This window comes from Populus trichocarpa, chromosome 14 (assembly GCF_000002775.5).
Source record: "Populus trichocarpa isolate Nisqually-1 chromosome 14, P.trichocarpa_v4.1, whole genome shotgun sequence".
Taxonomy (NCBI): domain Eukaryota; kingdom Viridiplantae; phylum Streptophyta; class Magnoliopsida; order Malpighiales; family Salicaceae; genus Populus; species Populus trichocarpa.
The window spans coordinates 9,376,221-9,395,521 of NC_037298.2; the positions used below are offsets into that span (position 1 = coordinate 9,376,221).

At 32.8% G+C, this 19,301-nt stretch overlaps 2 protein-coding genes across 2 annotated transcripts; both read right to left on the minus strand.

Moving 5' to 3' along the window:
- Positions 1 to 3,480: 3,480 nt before the first annotated feature.
- Positions 3,481 to 4,693, minus strand: LOC127904250 (uncharacterized). Its single transcript, XM_052446799.1, has one exon. It carries the CDS (start codon positions 4,546 to 4,548, stop codon positions 3,844 to 3,846), a length of 705 nt encoding a protein of 234 aa, XP_052302759.1. The 5' UTR covers positions 4,549 to 4,693; the 3' UTR covers positions 3,481 to 3,843.
- A 4,853-nt stretch (positions 4,694 to 9,546) lies between these two features.
- LOC7457989 (E3 ubiquitin-protein ligase SP1) lies at positions 9,547 to 13,804 on the minus strand. Its single transcript, XM_006375411.3, has 11 exons — positions 13,500 to 13,804; positions 13,373 to 13,425; positions 13,133 to 13,257; positions 12,945 to 13,040; positions 12,642 to 12,779; positions 12,491 to 12,556; positions 11,973 to 12,085; positions 11,762 to 11,872; positions 11,461 to 11,501; positions 11,275 to 11,383; positions 9,547 to 10,029 (listed from the first exon to the last, which is right to left on the minus strand). The coding sequence occupies exons 1-11, from the start codon at positions 13,574 to 13,576 to the stop codon at positions 9,927 to 9,929; spliced, it is 1,032 nt and encodes a 343-aa protein (XP_006375473.2). The 5' UTR covers positions 13,577 to 13,804; the 3' UTR covers positions 9,547 to 9,926.
- Between the last annotated feature and the right edge of the window lie 5,497 nt (positions 13,805 to 19,301).

A 19,301-nucleotide genomic window follows, 5' to 3' on the forward strand; every position in this document is an offset into this window, starting at 1 on the left:
CTGTGAATCAAGAGTAAAATTGAGAACAAAGAAGGGTTACAATTTACAGAACAAGATTTGATGATCTGTAGGAAGGCAATAAAAACCCACATAATCAAAGATTATGTTCGAAAGGTGATAAGATAAACTCTCCACTTGCAAAACCCACATGATTAAAGATGGATTTGTTCCCTTAAATGCTACAGGAATTTAAGGAGCACATGCATGCATGTACCTTTGTTGGCATGCCCAAAATGTTTTATATACGATCTATCGGCATGCAACAAGACTTCAGCAGCTGGGCATGCCTTGGGGGCTTTAATCAATCCTCTTGAAAATGTTTTGACTAGCATCTATATGTTTTCCAATAGATTTAGTCAATCCTGTTAAGAACTTGGCTGATTTCGGTCAAAATTAGATTGTTAATGTTGAAATTATTGGATTTCGACCGAATGATAACAAGGAGCCGGAGTTATGTAGTAGCGATCTAAGTAAGGTGGTAAAAAAGAGAACCGATGGGAGATGTGAAAGAATATGGTTGGTGAAACGTGAATGACTTTTTATTTATTTATAAAAATAAAATTATTATTTTTAATTTGTTTGATAGAATTTCAATTGAATGATAACGAGGAGGCGGAGCTGTGTAGTAGCAACCTAAGTAAGGCAGAAACAAAGATAAATGATGGGAGATGCGAAAAAATACAGCAGACGAAATATGAATGATTTTTTATATTTTTATAAAAAATAAATTTATTTTTTTTTAATTCATTCCATAGATTTCGAGCAGATTAATTGAGGAAATAAAATGTAAGCAAGTAAAAGTTAATATATAAAACATTCGTACGAAGTCTTTAGTAATTTACCATACATAAACCTTCATAAATGGGAAATACATGAGTAACATTTTCTGTGATTTTATTAAATGCAAGAAGGGGTAGAAATTTAGTTGGGGAAGATGGAAACACGTGCTGGTCGTTGGGGTTTGTGGTTATTACGAGTATTTTGTTACTTTGCAGTTTTAGCACCTACCTAGCGTGAAAGTTAGGTTTCGTGGATAGAAAAATCCAAAGCCATCGCCGCTGGTTTAATAAAATAGTAAATATAATATTATTATAAATATAATATTATTATATTTATGAAATACAAACACGTGCCCTCAAACTCTGGGGGCAAGAAGGGGTAGAAATTATTATGTTTTCGTTGTTTTTTTTTTTTTTTAATTTTCTAGTAGTGATCTCAATGGTTAATGAAAAATCATTTTATTCCCTTATTTATTTTTCTTTACAAAGAGGCCCTTGATTCGTAAGATTTTATTCCCTTTGTATTTTTTTTGGAAAAAAAAAAAGAATTATACCATTAGCCCCCCTCGTGTCAATAAGGTTTGATTTCAATGATATTTGATTTTTAAATTTTTTAAATCATATAATTGTTCATTGTATAATATTTTTTTTTATTAACGTGGGTGTCCGGGCCAGTTTATACGCATCTCGACTAATCTCACGTGCTCTGAAGTTAACGACCATGTAACCCTCAAGTGACCATCATATTAACAACTACAGGGCTCGAACCTAAGATCACAGGAAAAGCAAATCGCTTAATCTCAAGTTCTTATCACTGAGTTACCTATTAGATGATTATTCATTGTATCATCAACTCTCAAGTAAGTAAGTAAATAAATAAATAAATAAATTCAACTACACACGAGTCAAACAGTCGAAATCATGCTTTTCCCCGAACATAAATTAAGTTGTAAAATGAACAAATCTTAATGTAAGAATTCAATATAAGTGGAAAGAACATCATCGTGCACGCCGCAATATAGCAAATAGAAAGAGGAAATGTTTCTTGAAGGAGGCGAAGGAAGCCTGAAGAGCAAGTCAAAGATGCAGGAGAAATGCACCAAAGTGAATTAAATAAGCTACAAGAGTTGTTAATCTTTTTTTTTTTTATATGACATGATGATGCTGATCTCCTTCACTAAGATGTAGGTCCAATGATCTTAGTAAATTGTATTAATCTGGCCACATACCACATGCTCTAATAATTATTTCACCGACGTGACTTTGTTTCGTACAAAAGCCAGCAAGGGGCAACATGACACTGCGTTGTTGCCCTTCGGAAATTAAAATATTTATGAGAATCATGCTTAGTTTTTTAGAAGGATCTTGTTTGTTTTTATGTTTCAAAAATACTTTAAAAAAAAATAATTTTTTTTATTGTTTTTGCTTCAAATTAATATTTTTTTTGATGTTTTCATATCATTTTGATATACTGATATCAAAAATAATTTTTAAAAATTAAAAAAATATTATTTTAATTTATTTCTGAATAAAAAACACTTTAAAAAACAACCACAACCACACTCTCAAATATTCTATAGCTATGAATCATAAGACTAGGGCATTGGCTGCTGGATGCGCATATATATATATATATATATATATATATATATATATATATATATATATATATATATATATATATAAAGTATTTGACAATTAATAGGGGTTGCTAAAACACTTTGATGTTGTAATTACTACTTTGTTCTAAAAACTTTGCTGTTCATCACTTAATACAAAAAAAATTAAATTTGAATAAGGTTTACAGATTCCAACAACTCCTACTGTAAGAAGACTAATATATTTTAGGAATTGAAAAAATTAATAATAAAATAAGTATTTAATAATAAATTTTTTTTTATTAATCAAATTTAAGCCCAAACGGATAAGCCCAGAAAGCTACTGTTGAATTCACAAAGTCATTTTGGATCTTAAATTTTTGCTATTCAAAAGTTTTCTATAACAAATTTTCATTCATTTTTAATTGATTTTTTAAAAAATGTTAATATCTTATACTAAATTATTGATATTAGATTATAAATTCCAAAAAAAAGTGGCCTCACATTTAATTAGATATTAAATAGCACATTACATGATTTATAAAATCAATTCTTACAATAACAACACTCCATGTTGAGCAAAATCTACGACTTTTAATACTCTATTTCTCTCTCTGTCTCGGGCTGTCTCGCTACAGTTTCTGCAGCTTGGCCCAGGTCCAACAGAGGCAAATCCAACGGCCAACCCAGCAGCAATAGCAAAGTGGCAGTGAGCAAGACATACTTCTCCTCAATTTTTTCTGCTCACTTCCAGTATATATTTGACATGATCAGTGTTAAGAGTGTTTCCTCCATAAACCTCGCCGGGCTTTTATTGCCCTTGCCTTGGCAGATCGGGAGAGCAGTAACCATTCAATCGCATACCTAGTTGGGTAAAAGCAGCCCATACGACAGACTCTTGAAGTCTTACCAGATTTTGGCACCGTCAGAGTGGAAATGGAAGAGAGGACAGCATTCTCAGACAACTCAATGCATGTTAAGCTTCAATACAAAAAACCAGGTTCCCCTAGGCACCAAGCACTGCTGGGAATGCCATTAATTGTTGGTAAGAAGAATGAAAAATGGAATCAATACTGAAATAAATAATAAAAGAGGCACAAAGATTAAACAAATATTCGCTTCACAATTGAAAAATAGCTAGGAACATGCAACAACGTAGACTTCAGAAAGTCTATTTGATTTAATAACACAACCATCATCTCATAATATATAGCAAACAGAATAGGGTATGCCCTATGTTGTTGATCCTCTTGCACCAAGAATACTTGGGAGCTTGAAATGAAACGCAACACTATAGAAGAAAACAAACATGGCCTGCATAGAAACAGGTGCTTATGCAGGCCTCCACAACATCTATAGGTAATTCTCTCACAATTACGAAACCCATCTCAATTTATTCATCCCACCACACTCTTAAACGAAAGTGAAGTTGCCCAAGTCTCCATCTTGATCTTCACTAAAAAGAGTTAAGACTTTTCACCGCCAATACTTGATGTAGTTCTAAGCTTAACCTTGGCACGGTTAATGTAATCCGTGAACTTATCTTGTCCTGGACTAGCATGTTGTTTTTCATGCCCAGCATTTGACAAAGTCCTGATCTTAATCCTTGCGCGTTTGATGTAGTCGGTGAACCTATCTTCAATGTGCATCCCTCGTTTATCATTACCTTCTTCCAGCTTATTATGTTGAGGTGATTCAAGCTTGGGATGACTGGCCTTGTTTCCTTGGCTTGGACTTTGTACAATAGCCATGCTTGATGTTTTAGCTTCAGGTTCAATAACCCTGGAAGCGACTTGGGTGGTCTTTGGAATGGGAGGATGTGGAGTGGTTGACTTGGATTTCCCATTTGCTGGAATACTCTGGCTTTGAAAATCGAAGTTGACAGGAACCGTTTCTGCTGCTTCTCTATTTCTAGGCGTGTCATGCCTTCTGGCACTTTCTGCTGACTTGCGATGTTTTTTTGGAGAATATGTCTGGGGTTGGTTATCAATGATTTTCTTAGAAAGAGGTGGTGGTGGTGAAGAATTTGGAGCAGGGCTATCAGGCCTAGGATCTCGTGGGCGACTTGAGATGCGGCGAATTGCTTGGAAAGCTGGAGAGACAGTAACAGCTTTGTATAGTTTTTCATACACAACCTTAGGGCAGCTGTTGCTGTTGCTGTTCCTTTCCATGGTGTTTGTGAAAGATACCAAATAAAGAATAAGGTTTCGGTCCACAGGTATGAGTTAAAATGTCTCGAGACAACTGCAGTTTAAGTGGGTCGAAGGGCTTGGATTTTATATCAGCATAAACAGGAATCTGAAGGAGAAATTGAGGGCTTGAAGCACTTTAGTTTGGTCTGCAAATAATAATATCTAGAGCCCTATCCTTGTGATTCTCGTGTGAAAACATGTTGCACTTGCAAGAAAATTTGAGGCCAGAGATTCCTATCAATTACAAAGAGAGAGAACTTTCTAAATTTTTCAAAATGATGTGATGCTGAGGGATCATATTCCCTTCTTTTTTGTTCTCATGTTTTCTCTATAAAGCTAGAATCTGACTGGCACAGCTTATATGAGACTTTCTAGCTGTTCCACACATTCCGATAATGATAGTGCAGTTCGAGGACTTCATAAGCAACAAGTAAGGCATCAGATTCAGCTTGATGTCCATTTCTTAACTTTGCTTGCAAGTTCAGGACCGCTACAATGCCGATACTCCTTGCATCTCTGCAAAATGTCTATGGTCGATCTAATGGCCGTTGGATTTGAATCCAGTGAATCTTTTATTATATTTTATTCAAATTCGATGACAAAAATATTCATAAGTATTATGTGAAAAATCAGAATCAACATTTTAGACTTACTTGAAAGTTCATGGTTTATCATAAAACCCACAATTTTTGAACCAGGTGCAAATTCTTCTAAGTCAGTTCACATGTATGCCCAAGTTTGCATTAAAATGTTTGTTGCTGTAGCAATTAGCATGATCAGTACACATGCGCCGATTAATATGTTGACTTTTTGAACACACGATCACAGACCTGCTTAACATACAGGCGCAACTTGGAAGTGCAAAAGAAGAAACGGGAAAAACTCAATAAATGGGATAAACTCATGTTAAGAGCTTTCCTTGTCCCGTCGTTCTCTGATACCCTCATGCTTTTCATGGCTGCCTTGGTACAAAGCTTGCTGTGGTTGGGTACCCATTGGCCCTTCAGACGACAATTTTTATTTTATTTATTTTGTTGTAATCTTGATGCTCTCTACAGTAACTTAGGCATCTTTCTTCCATTGGTTTTCATGCCTCTGGTTTCTTGATAATCTTTTTGTCTTACAGGAAAAAGTTGAGAGATAACTCTCATTACTAGAAGGAATATGCTTCCAAAGCTACAAAAGAAGCTCGACAAACCTCCATCTTAAAAGCTATAATGTCGGGTGGGTAACGTGTTTCATAAAAGCTCCTTTTCCATTCAGTAAAAAATGCATTTTTGCAAGCACCTGCGAGTCTTTTCTTAAACTAGTCGACCCCGTCGGTAAACGATGAAGTTCGAAAAAACTTCACTGTATTTGGACTTTCTTTACAAACAATAACAGGTTGGATTCGGTGTTACCTGTAAGAAAAAATCTTCCATTGCTAAAGTTAATTTAGGGCTTTTTTTATGTAGATATTATGTAAAAACAATGGGTAGAGAGAGTTGGATTTTTTGTTTTGTTTTGTCTTGAGATGAGAAAAAAACCCCTCCTTCCCTTGAGCTAATTACCTGGAAGGCAACAACAATTCTACTACATAGTTTACCCTGTCATTATGATATAGCATGAGCCCTATAGTAGGGTGGTGATTATAGTTGAAGCATAAATGAAGCTATAACTTGTATAGCTCGACTTGATGGAAAAATAAAAAAAGAAAAAGAAACAAGTGATAAAACATGAGGAGAAAGAGAAGAGAGAAAACAAATGTGATGGATCAAGTGAACGAACCCAATAAAGCTGGGTTAGGGCTCAACATAAACAAGTCATTGGAGGCCTGATTGAGTCGTGGCCTAACCAATCTTGCGAGGCTCTATTGAGTATTTTTTATTTATTTATTATCATTATCATTATTTTCCCCCTAAGTAAATTTTTAATATTCATATTGTTAAAATAAAACTTTATTAGAAAACCAAATATGATGAAGAAAAACACATGTTCAAATATATGCATGGAAAGTATGAACTTATTGTAAGCATGTGAATGTTGTTGACATGTGGTACCATGTTGATTGATATTGTGGCATTCAAACATGACAGTTTTAGGAGTAAAAGCATGTGGCTATGTTAGGAATCTTCAAAAGCTTTTCATATACCTGTGTATATGACTATACTAGAGAATCTTAGTTCACCAATGTAATAGTTATGTCACGAAACTTGGCCCACCTTTCACATGGTTGTGCCAAAACTATTCCATTATTATCATGGTTATCAGTGGAATCACTACAATAAATACATATTTCATCTACTCGTAGTGTGCAGAGACAAAGGTGATGAACTTGCTCTTCTTTTCTTGATTTTTATTTGCTTTTAAATATGTCTGGCTGGATAAGAAAATCTTTTGGTAAATAAGACTCTAGAGCTGTTACTTTTACCAATGAAAGTAGGGAAGTCAATACTTCTTGTCATGTTGGCGGGAGTAAAAGCACTAAATCTTTTCATCGGGGGCATTTGTCTTCTATACCTGCACCTAGCCAACCTCAACCCCATGATTCTTATAGGAGCATTGTAACTACTGGTGTTGTTACTTAATTAACCTTAAGCATAAAAATAAGGTATACCATTAGGATTTCACTTCCTCATGAAAGAATGAGTAGAACACCAGATACAACAACTAGAAATTTTGAGATTATAAATATGAATGTTTAAATTTAGATACTTCTTTTCATTGTCAGTTTTGTTAAATATGTATTTTTCTATTATAACCTATACGTGAGTCAATTACATCCAAATGAGTGGATGACCGTGGCAACTTTTAACAAGTATTTAAAAATTAAAGGTCAAGTTCCCACTATTGAATTGTTTAAATTTTGTTATAGCTTGTGTAGTTTTCCTCAGGCTAAGAAATGTATGATATGGTTTTATACCTTTTCTAATAAAATGACACAAAATTCATTGAAATACATTTTTCAATGTAAATCATTTTTAATGAATAATTAGAGAAGTGACTAGATCATAATGTGTTATAGTGTTTCTATAACCTCTGCTATAAAAATATGAAGATGTTCTTCAGTTTGGAGAGTTTGTTATAAATAACAATGCTCTTTTTTTAAGCCCAAACAAGGAGAATATATTAAAAAATCTTGGTGATAAATATCAATACTATCTCTTTCGGCTGACTAAAGGATATTCTCTAGACGATAATATTTATGGTACGAGAGATAGTTGCAGTCTTCCTTGCTTTTTGACAATTAATTGTTATACTGATGTTTGAATATGTTATTTACAAGAGGGCTCCACTTTTTTAGACAACGGAAGAAGAATAAAAAAATAAGCTTCAAATTCCTCCTCATCATCATTATTCTCTAAAGAAATGCAAGAGGAGGGAGAGTCTTAGGAGGATGAATCTCATGAGGAGGAATATAAGGATGAGGAAGCTTATAAAGAGGAAGAGACTACAACAAAAGAACCTGAAGTAGAGATAATAGAAGAAACTCAACATAAAAATGGTGAAATACACACCAATATTGACATGAAAATAGCTGGAAGTAGATATGCTTTACGCCAAAGAAGTAAAAAAAAAAGGTGTAGTTCACAACCTATAGCTTTTAGTTATCCCATGAAAATAGCACCCACACTAAGTTCGGTATTAAGCTTTGTACATGTTATTACCCCAAATCCTATTGTACCAAGTTTTGCGCATATTGCAACAAGTCCTATTAACATTCTTGAAGATGGAAAACTATATGGTAGTACCATGTTTAACACTTCTTCTCCTTCTTTTCTTTGGTTTTATTGTCCATCCATCTTAAATCTATAAACTATATAACCCCTTGTGTTATTGGTCCTTGATGGGATTCTAGCCTCTTGGAGAGGTAGTCTAAACTTATAGAGAGAGGGATTTTATAATTTTTATATTTAGGGATCATCCTTTCTTTGTGGATGGTAATGGCCAAAATATAAATATTTTTGCTAGAATATCTCAGTTTTCTCAGGATATAGGATGATATAGAGGTGGGAGTCTATATATCCCATCAATTAATCAACAACTTGAACAAAGCTTTCCATGTGAGTATGAAATTCGTTGACTTTTTTATTATCATTTATTATCTTTCCACTACTAATAGATTATTTTTTTATAGAATTTTCAAATATAGGTATTAGCTCTTCAAAGATGATAAGGAGAATATAAGCAGAAAACCAGATTTTTAATATTTGTTAATCATGAAATTACAACTTGCAAAAAAAAAACAAACTTAGACAAAAGAGAGTTTTCGTGAGCTAAAATCAACCTGTCATTTCCTGCGTACAGAAAGAAATACTTTTTATACAGAACTTATATCTCTTTATATTGTCATGATGGAGTCCAAAGAAAAAATAACTAGTTGTAAGAAGATAATTGAGGAACTTGAGAAGATATCTTTCGATGCTCAAAGTGTACTAGCTAGTGTGTAAAATAAACTAATATGGACATAAGATAAGGTGAATCAGTTATAAAGAGAATGTTCATGTTTGCAAGCACTAGGAGAAAATCAATCATCTAGGATATATTTGGATTTGTTAAGTCAATCAGTCATATATATTAAAAATGTTTGATATAAGTGAACCCACAACATAGCATGGATCAAATACAAGTGAAACCACAATATAGCATGGATCAAGTATCATGGATAGAGTATCTAGTATATCTCTATTTCTCAAAAAAATTTCAATCCTCACTCCTCACTTGTGTTCCACTCCCTAAAACATGCTTTCATGCACTCACATTCCAAACCAAGTTTAGGGATCAACCGAAGCAATCCCCAATCAAGTTATAATTATTTGATGTGTAACTATTGCTATAGAGTGGCAGACTTCTAAGCAAAATCCCAACTGAGAATTGCGTTTTTATATTTTGGACTAGATGTTTGCCATGAGCATTTTTGGATTAGATCCTTACACTGACAGAAACGTATTGTTATTTGGTTATTAGCACTGGTAGAAATAAAAATGGCAGCAGCGATGATACAAACTGAAACATTTGTTCAATATTTGGACACCATAGTATACAGAACTGGCTAAGAATCACGTTGGATCACAAAGGAAATCAGGATGTTAATCTTCTTTCTAGAAGAGATTTTGTCTACATAACCCAACGAGCAGCTGTCTTGAAAATTTCTCCAGAGGATGAATGAGTACATTTTCTAAACATGTACATGTAAACTGCCAGCAGCAGCACGTCATTCGGATGGCAAGGAATATACAACTAGAAGACATTGCTGTGAAGAAGAGGATTTTTTTTACAACTTTGAAATCTTTGCATGCGCAGAGAATTCATCTCCCAAGTCCCAACCATGCAAGTGTCCCCATAGTACTCGTGCTATTAATCTTGGAAGGAATACTTCAATGGCGGAAAGTCTTCACTACCTGCTCTATCCGTCTTCGACAAAGAGGACAGTTGCTCAATTGCGAACAACATGTTATACAACAGCACATATGACCACACCTACAGATCATAATGAATTTGAAAACTCAATCGCTCTGAAATTGAAAAAATTGATGTCTACTACTGCGAAAAAAGAATGCCCCTTGTTCCTCTTTCCCTGACTCCCGACATGCAACAAAAAACAGGCTTGTAAATAAGTAAGAGCCTTTTATTTTTATTTTTTTAATATAGTTTTTTTGGGGGAAGGAGATCTGAATTTAAAACCTCCCAGAAAAAAGAAAGCTATGGCTATCAATTAGGCTATTTCTCAATCACAAGTGTCTTGTATGGTGATGTACAGTTTATGATGCAATACCTCCAATGCATGTCACACTCACACAAAGATGTTATACTACCAACAAAATAATAAAGATCATATAATCGGGCACCAAGAACTGTGTTAAAGTGCATGCAGCTAGCAATCTCCAATAGCATGAGAAAAACCAAAGAAGTGTCCATGAATTTCAGACACAACTAGATTGCAATTACGTGTGAGAAAAATACAGTTTGGTATGAAAAAGCCATTATTTCCAATAAGTTATATAATTTGCAATCTGCAGATGCATGGTTCTTTTTATGAATAAGTAATTGGGAAAATGCAGCACTTTATACAAGTAATAAGATAAAAATTGAGACGGTTGAGAGAGGAATAAGAAACACCTGGGCAGCTCAAGCTGCATGGCAGGTGAGAGAGGGGTGAGTTGTATATAAGGAGCGGTACTTGGTTCGGGGGTGCATGTGCATTTAGGGAATGGTGTAGCTGTTGGCTTGAAGTGCTAAGTTTTGGTGAGAGAATTTAGTGAGGAAGAGAATATACCTATAAAATGTGAAAAAATCTCTTCATTGAGTGGGGTTATTCCTAGTCGAGTTACCAATCAACAACAATCGTTTATTATTGAGATGCTTTGTTAGTACACAGATTCAAATGCTCTGATCTGCCTTAACAAAAAATTTCGTGATGGCACTTATATAAGAATGTTAAAAATATTGCAATAGGTACCATAATCTTTACAAGTTTACCAGACTACAGATCTTGAATATAATGTTGGACCAATGTTAACAAGTTGATTGAGGTACTAAATGAGATCCATTCACCAACTGGTTTTGCTTTTTTACTTTGTTTTCAAAAGTTGGTTTGAACAACATTTATATGTGGAACTTTAACTTAGTATTGCTCTATGCATGTAGTATTGCTCCTCTATGCATGTATGCTCACTGTCTATTCCTTGAGACACACACACGCAGACAAATCAATAATGTACTTACGGGAGAAAAACAGCATTGTACTCCTGCTCAAGGCATATCACACATAGATCTGGAATTGGACGTTCTCTCTTGGCACCATCTGAACCGTTCTCAGCCTTATCATTTGAACCTGAAAAAAAATTCAAAAAAAAAGATATCGCATGCAAACTATTTTTCCTTCAAAAATGGACATTATGAGCAACTTACCCTCGTTATCTTGGCCTGATCTCTTAGCAGCGGCAAGAACCCTGCAAGAACCATGTTTTTCAGCTCTATTTGTTACAATCACAAGGAGAAGTCCATATGATAATTCATTCTAAGTATGTTTCAGAATTAATTTGAATAAGGCAATGTGTATATCGCCCTGAGCACCATACAGGCTAGAATCTGGCAAGGAATAGGACAAAATTTCTATTTGGGAATTGCATGCATATAAATATTCAGACAACTAGCATGTCCCTTCCCTTGAAACATTTTGTCATGAATGCCTTCCACCAAAGAAACATACCTGCTCTGCAATTCCCAACGGCGCCTTCTCTCCATGATATACCGTATAACATGCTTGGTGATCAGGAAAGCACCAAAAACTGTCAAACCCAATGAGGCGTACTTATACCACCTGGTACAGAAATATAAGTTCTTTTTTTCAATGGTTTAATGCATAATTAACGTAAATATAAAAAGATAAAGCATTATGAGCAGTTAAGAGTGCAGGCAACCTTGCCCACTTCCCCAAATTCCCAATGAGTTCATCAATTGACTTTGGGGATACATAAAAAGGTCCTTTATGAGGACGCTGAATCCGAACTGTTCCAATATCATCTTTGACAGCCTGATCATAAAATGAAGAGCTAAAAAATTAGATGACAGTAAATAAAATAACAAGATACATTAAATATATAACATGACTGGTTTTCAAATCAAACGCTCAGACACTTCAAAACTATAAGTAAAGGATATTTTCAATACAGCAGGCCATCAAAAATCCACATTCACATGATAACTATTGAGCCTCAACATTGATGCATATTTTCAACATAGAAGCTGAATATCCAGCAATTCTAATATTCACCAGTAACAACAGAGGGAAACCTCATGAACGATTATATCGGATGTATTGTCTTAGCTACCATAATCATTTTCACATTACCATACTGCACGCTGCTGGAAATGTTTGACACCACTTATTGCAATAACAACACGGGTGTATATAATTTTAGTTAGTGAGCAATCGTACCTCGCCAACCACAGTCAATGAAGTACCAGTTGGAAGTACCCTTTCAATTCGCTTAACTCCAAGCATCTGAAATAACAATCATGATAAAACAAACTTGACCCAACAGTACAAGTTCTGATGCATAAATAGAAAAACATAGAACAGGGCAGACCTTGAGGCCTTGGAGATAGTCTAATGTTCCTCGTACAAGTGATCGTCCTGACTCTTCAAACACTTCGCTTCCAACAGTCAACACAAAACCAGAAGCACCTCGGGCCCCCACAACATACACTCGGTCAGTGCCGTCATCCTAATAATGGAAATCCAAAACGGCATGAACAGATTTTCTCTATCAATGATACTCCAGATGATACTTATTCCAACATTTAAGCTGTCATCTTGTTTCCAGAGGCAACAATATAGTTAAACAATCGTGCTCGATCGAGGACTAAAGGCACAAGAAACTATCTCTTACCAGGTACCATGGGACCTCTTTACTCATTGATAGCATTAAGGCTGAGTCCTGAATCCAGGATCCAGCATCATTGTGCTTGAGGAAATGTTGTTCAGCCTGCAATTATAACACAAATAAGAATATTAAAAAAAAAAAAAAACGTCAATTGAGCAGTTATACCCTTTCAAATAATGATTATTTAACATTACCGTCTCCTCTACTATAACACCTCTCAACCCACTAAACTCGCAACTTATTGGAGACTCAGCACCAACTCTTCCAGAGATTGCAACAACCAGTGGTAAGACTTTACTTTCAATATCCAGCAACTTTGCTGAAAGATGAAAGATTTCAAAAACCCATCATTGCAGATGCAAATGGGCATTCCCTAAACATTCTATAAGAAAAAATTAAGATAATTAAATCAGTTAGTGGTGCATAAGACATACCCAATTCCTTCAGCTGATTGACTTTTGCAACTGACTTAAGAACCTCCGCATCCCTGTAAGCACGCACATAATTAATTATTAACAAGATATAATAAGGAAAAAAAGAGGAATCAAAGAAGGGAGGTACCTGCCGCTGCTCCTGCCAAGTAAATAGAGAGCAGCTCCGCTCAAACAGCAACTGATTCCACCCCATGGGATCATCATCTTCAATCGCCCACCTCAAAGAAAAACCCAAACTAACTAGCTAAAATCATTTCCGTATCAAAGGCAAGGAAATGCGAGAATTGGTGGAATATTATTATTAGGCGGAGACAAAAGAGAATTAGATGCGAGGAGTAAAGGAGAGGGACAAGGAAAGGAAGAGATTTTTAACAGCTTCTTTTTGGCCGTGTCTTTCTTCGTGATATCCACCTTTTTCTTAGGGCATTATACTGTTAACTTAAAAGTTAAAACGCTTGGGTTTTTCTTACCGTAGAAATCTATCAATGTGGATGACAGCGTGCTGGCTGCTTGTACATTTGTTAAAAATTATTTTTGTCCTCAAATTTATTTTTTTCAGCGATTTAATTTTAATTAAAAACTAATTGATTTAACCTCGTATTTATAATCTGTACCATTTATTTCAGTAATTTATTAAAATACATATAACTTAGACTGCAAAATATAATAACTATTTGTTTTTAATTACAAAAATATCACCCATGAATTGCCTTAGTGTTATTTTTGTCAAATCCCAGTTTGTCTATATGTTTTCACGTACCAGAAATTTTTATTAATTCATCCGGGTTTCCTACTGAATTTATTCGTCACCATTCATGATGAAATCTCTCTAATTTTTTATTTTTTTTAACTGATTTAAAATTTCACCACCATTAAACGTTGTTTACTACCTCGACCGTCAATATTATTTGTGCTCCAATTTATTCTTAAATGTATTTAGGACTTTCACACCAATTAACCAAGACTTTTCATAATAATTCCCTCATAATTTTCACTAGTTTAGATTAAATTTTATACAATTATATGCGAGATTTATATTGGTAGTAGATATTATTTGCGCATAAAGTTACACATTAGTTTATTCAAGTTATATTCTATTATTATTATTATTATTATTATTATTATTGTCTAACTATTTTCACTCAAATTTATAAAAAATAAAATTTTAAATAATTATTTTACCCGATTGAAGAATTTACATGATTTGTTATTAGATTAATATTTTACATGCCAATTTATTATTTTATTTTATCAAAAATTTAAATTAATTTATTGGGGATGTTTATCTCATATCACAATAAATCTTCCCCTTAATCTTCTATTTTTAAACTAAGGATTACACTATTAACACTGGTTATCGATTTTTTTGATCTACCCTAAACTCGTGCATCTAAGCTTCTTTTAGGCCCATGCATGCTCAAGTCCGAGTTATTTATTTTATTTTATTTTTTTCATCTTTGTTTATTTTTCCTATTAATATTTTTAAATTTCATCATTCAACATTATATTTGTTTTGAATTGATCTACATAATTTATTTTAATTTGATATTTATGAGTTTATCACAGTTTTGAAGAAACACCTTAATATTTAGTTGGTGTTCAATTTTGTAAGTGCCTATTTTATTTGTTATAATTAAACAAAAAATAGTTTTAGAAAAAATAAAGATATTAAACCAAGTTGAGTCATGTGTTATATAATTAAATAAATAAAAGTAGTATAAAAAATAAAAGATGTTGGAGTCAATAATTTAGATCACGGGTTTGATGGGTTAAGCCATAAAATCCATATTAATCCAATATGTCATTCTCTTAGTATTTAAAAATAATTATGCCATTTTTAATTTTGGTTGTTTTTCTGTTATAAATTTTTTTGTTAAAGGTGGACATCCTTTTTGTTTTTTAATTTTTGTTGGCAGGTTAGACCGTGAAACTCTGATCAATCTAATATGTCAGCATTTTAGCATTTTTAAAAAAAAATTATCATCTATGAATTTTGGTTTACTTTTTAGCAAAAAAATTTTTGTTATGAATTGATATTTTTTAAAAAATAATGATGGATTAGACCGTGAAACTCAGATAAACATTTTTTTTTTAGTTAAGAAAAATTAATACGACGCGACTTATCACAGTCACTTATCTAATTTTAAACTAAGAGGGAACGATTTCTAAAGATTTTAGCTTTATATATACAAAATAAATGGTTTTGGATTAGAGTCCTCCTTAGATTTTGAACCAGCTATGTGATCATGCTTTGTTGCGAAACAAATAAAAAGAAATCAACACAAAAAAAAAAAAAAAAATTGAGTCAGTAACAACGCCCTTCCTATCATAAAAAAAAAATGATGCATATATTTAACAAAAAAAAAAATGAGATCAAAATATGTATTAAGACATTTGACCACGTCAAATGAGAAGCTCTTTATTTTTTTTAATAATATTGTAATAAAAATATTTATTGCAAAAAAAGTAGCAATCCCAACTACAATGAAAAATATATTTTTCTAGTATAATCCCTCGTTTACTTATTAATAAATATTACTTTCCCAAAAAAATCTGGTTTTTTTCCCCTACATAATAAAAATCAAAAGCAATTAATTAATAAAAATATTCTACATCATTAAAAATAAGGATAAAAAGATTTCCTTTCAATTAAACCCTCTTCATCTCATTAATGTGTTTCTTTTTTCTTTGCAATTTTTCAACCAAAATAATTATTTTTTTAAACAACAACTTATCAATACCATGAATGGAAGTTTCAATAAAAAAAAAAGGATAAAATAAAAGGTCAAGGGAATAAAATATCAAGGCGTTGTTTCCTATGAGAAAAAAAAAAACATAAACTTAAAATCTGATATATATTACATGATAATTTTTTAAATATTAAAATGATGACATATTAAATTGATTCAAGCCACCCCGAGTTAACCTACAGAATTCACGATTCAAGTTATAAAATCGTGATAACTTCAAATAAATCAATTTAAAACAAATAACAAAGCTCAATTTCTTAATCAACCTAATGATAAATGACGAAATAAAAAAATATTAATTTAAAAAGAGATAAAAAAAAATGACTCGAATTAACTCCGATAAACCTGACAAGCCCTCGATCCGAGTCACGAGAAACGACCCCTGAGATGAATGAAATAACACTATAGGAAGCAAATTGAAAAAAAAATGAATTTTAATCCTTAACCAACGCAATGCTAAAGGACAAAACTGAAAAAAATCAATTAAAAAAAACAACAAAAAAACAAGTCAAATAATGAAAAGGGGATAACTCCATAGAAATAAAATTGAAAAAAAAAGAAGAAATTCACTCCCTAACTAACATAATGTTAAATAATGAAACTGAAAAAATAAATAAACAAAAGTACTAAAAAATAAAATAGCAATCAAAATAATAAAGATTACACATAACATAAAAAAACAAATGATGGGATAATTTGTTATTTTAGAGAGTTAGCATCATAAACCGATGAGAGGATGAGGGAAAAGAGAGGAAATAAAAGAAAAGAAGAATGGATCATCAAAGCCACATCGAAGCTAAAAAAAACCATGTACTGCCTCATAAGAAAGCAATGTCCAAAACAATTCTAATGATACCACGAAAGTTTGGTTTCGAAGCACGGAGTAAGCCGCATGCACCACCACAACGTGGCGGCCTCACTCATATGCTAGTAAGTGGAATACACGTGCCGACCATTTTTTCCTTTTCTTTCACTTTAGTCCTTGGTTTGTCCTTGATTATGCATTTCACTAGAGTAATCAACAATAACTATAAGTTTTTTTTTTCTAATTTGCCCTTGATTTTTCTTCAATTGCAATATTATATGATCAATTTGTTAAAATTTATTCAAGAAAAATAAAATTCAATAAAAGAGGACCAAAGAATAAAACAAAGTGAAATCGCATGACCAATCTCAAATTCATGTGAAAAGGTACTTTTCAATCCACCAACTTTCCTTTTTTCTACTTTTATGATCCTTATAGTTTTTGAAATTTTTGTTTTGGTTTAAAAGTTTTTTTTTAAAAAAATTAGTAATTGGGTTCAAGAGAGAATAGAGAAACTCATCAGATAACAGTGAAAGAGAGAAAACGTCGTTAATTGGTTATGTTACGGCAACAAAAAAATCGATATTGGCATCAACAAGTTTGATTTAACAAGAGGATTTCCATTAAGATGTTTTTTTTCTTTCAACATATCTGAAAAGGTAGATCAGATTCGAGAGAGAATTTTTTTATCTTAATTTTGTGTTTTAGAATTGATTTTAGGGGTGTTTTCAGTTGATAAATTGATTTACTGGGGGTACTAATAATGCTTATTAGATTCTTTTGGGTCAAATAAGTTAGAAATATATTTTTGATACCAAAAAACTCACTGCTAGATTTTCCAACCACCTGTTTAGTGGTTGGATTCTAGGTAAACAGATGACGCATTGTTTAAGTTTTTTAAAAATATATAAGATCTGGACCTTAAAAATAATAATAAAGGGCCAACCACATGAGCTTAGGCTCCCAAACCCATGCAAGGCTAGCCCTTTGTCCAATGGGCCATGAGCAATATATTTTTGGGTATAATTTTAGGTTTTTTTTAAGACCATGATGGATTTTTGTTTAGAAAATAATGCTTTTAATTTACAAAACATCACGACATTAGGTCAATCCTCGGTTTTGCGTCGCAAGTGTCTATTTTTTTTATTGTATTATTAAATATAAGATAGTTTCAAAAAACACAAAGTTATCAAACTCAATTAAGTCCCGAGTCGCGGGTTTGACGAGTTAACCCAAGTTATTTTTAAAAAAATTGTTTTTGTATTCAAATCCATCCTCCAACATGGGGTTGATTGGAAATTGAGTTGTATAATTTGTTTTCGTTTGTTTTCTATTGAGTTATCACGGTCTCTAACAAACATCTTGATATTAGGTTGGTGCTTGATTTTGCAAGCATTTTTTTATATAGTTAAATAGAAAGTAGTTTCATAAAAAAACAAAGTTATTAAATCCAATGAAACCCATGACTCAAATCATAGGTTTGATAAGTCAAGCAATGTTTAAAAATAATCAAAACAACATTGTTTTGACCTAGAAATCTTTCAAAAAAATTCGATAGATTTTTAACCCTTATTTTATCCCAGATCAACCTGAGTTTTTGACTAAGTTAGATCAAGTCAATCTTTTTTTAATTTTTTTAACTCGCACCAGTCCAAGTCCTATGTCAGCCCGGTTCCGAGTCAACCCACCATGTTAATCATGGTTTTATAACTATTGTTATTATAATATTATTAAAAAAAAAAGAATATGTAATTATTTTTTAAAATATGTAAGTTTGATAATAATATATATTAATAATAAAATAAATTTTTTTATTTTTTATTTTGTTTGAATACTATTATTAAATATAACTTTATTATTTTTTCTTTTTTACTTTATCTTTTCTATCCCCTCTATTTTATCTTTTCTGAAGCACTATTTTGAAATAACCAGCACAATTAAGGACAACCTTAATTATAGCCTCAAAGTCTGATAAAGTGGCCGGAAAAGAAGCTGTCACATGGCCCTCCGATTACGAATTAAATACGCCATCGACATCATTCTGACCCGCATCGAACATGCAAGGGCCTTGCTTGAAATAATCTTCTAGAGGCAGGTACTTCTGAAATTTCTTGTCTAGAGCAATTAATTTCTCTGTTAGCAAAAACCATTTCCAGCAAATACTAGAATCATTGTAAGATATGGAGAGAAAAAGAAAAAGAAAACTTGGCTCGCAATTTAAGAGCCAACTGAATTCCAAATGAAAATGGACATTTGCTGGAAGTTTAGTAGATCCAGCAGTGGCAAAGTTACACCTCTTATGGAAGTTAGGGGCTCCCCACAATCCACATATGGATTCTGAAACGGTCGGTTCATTGCATCCACTGGTTTCAAG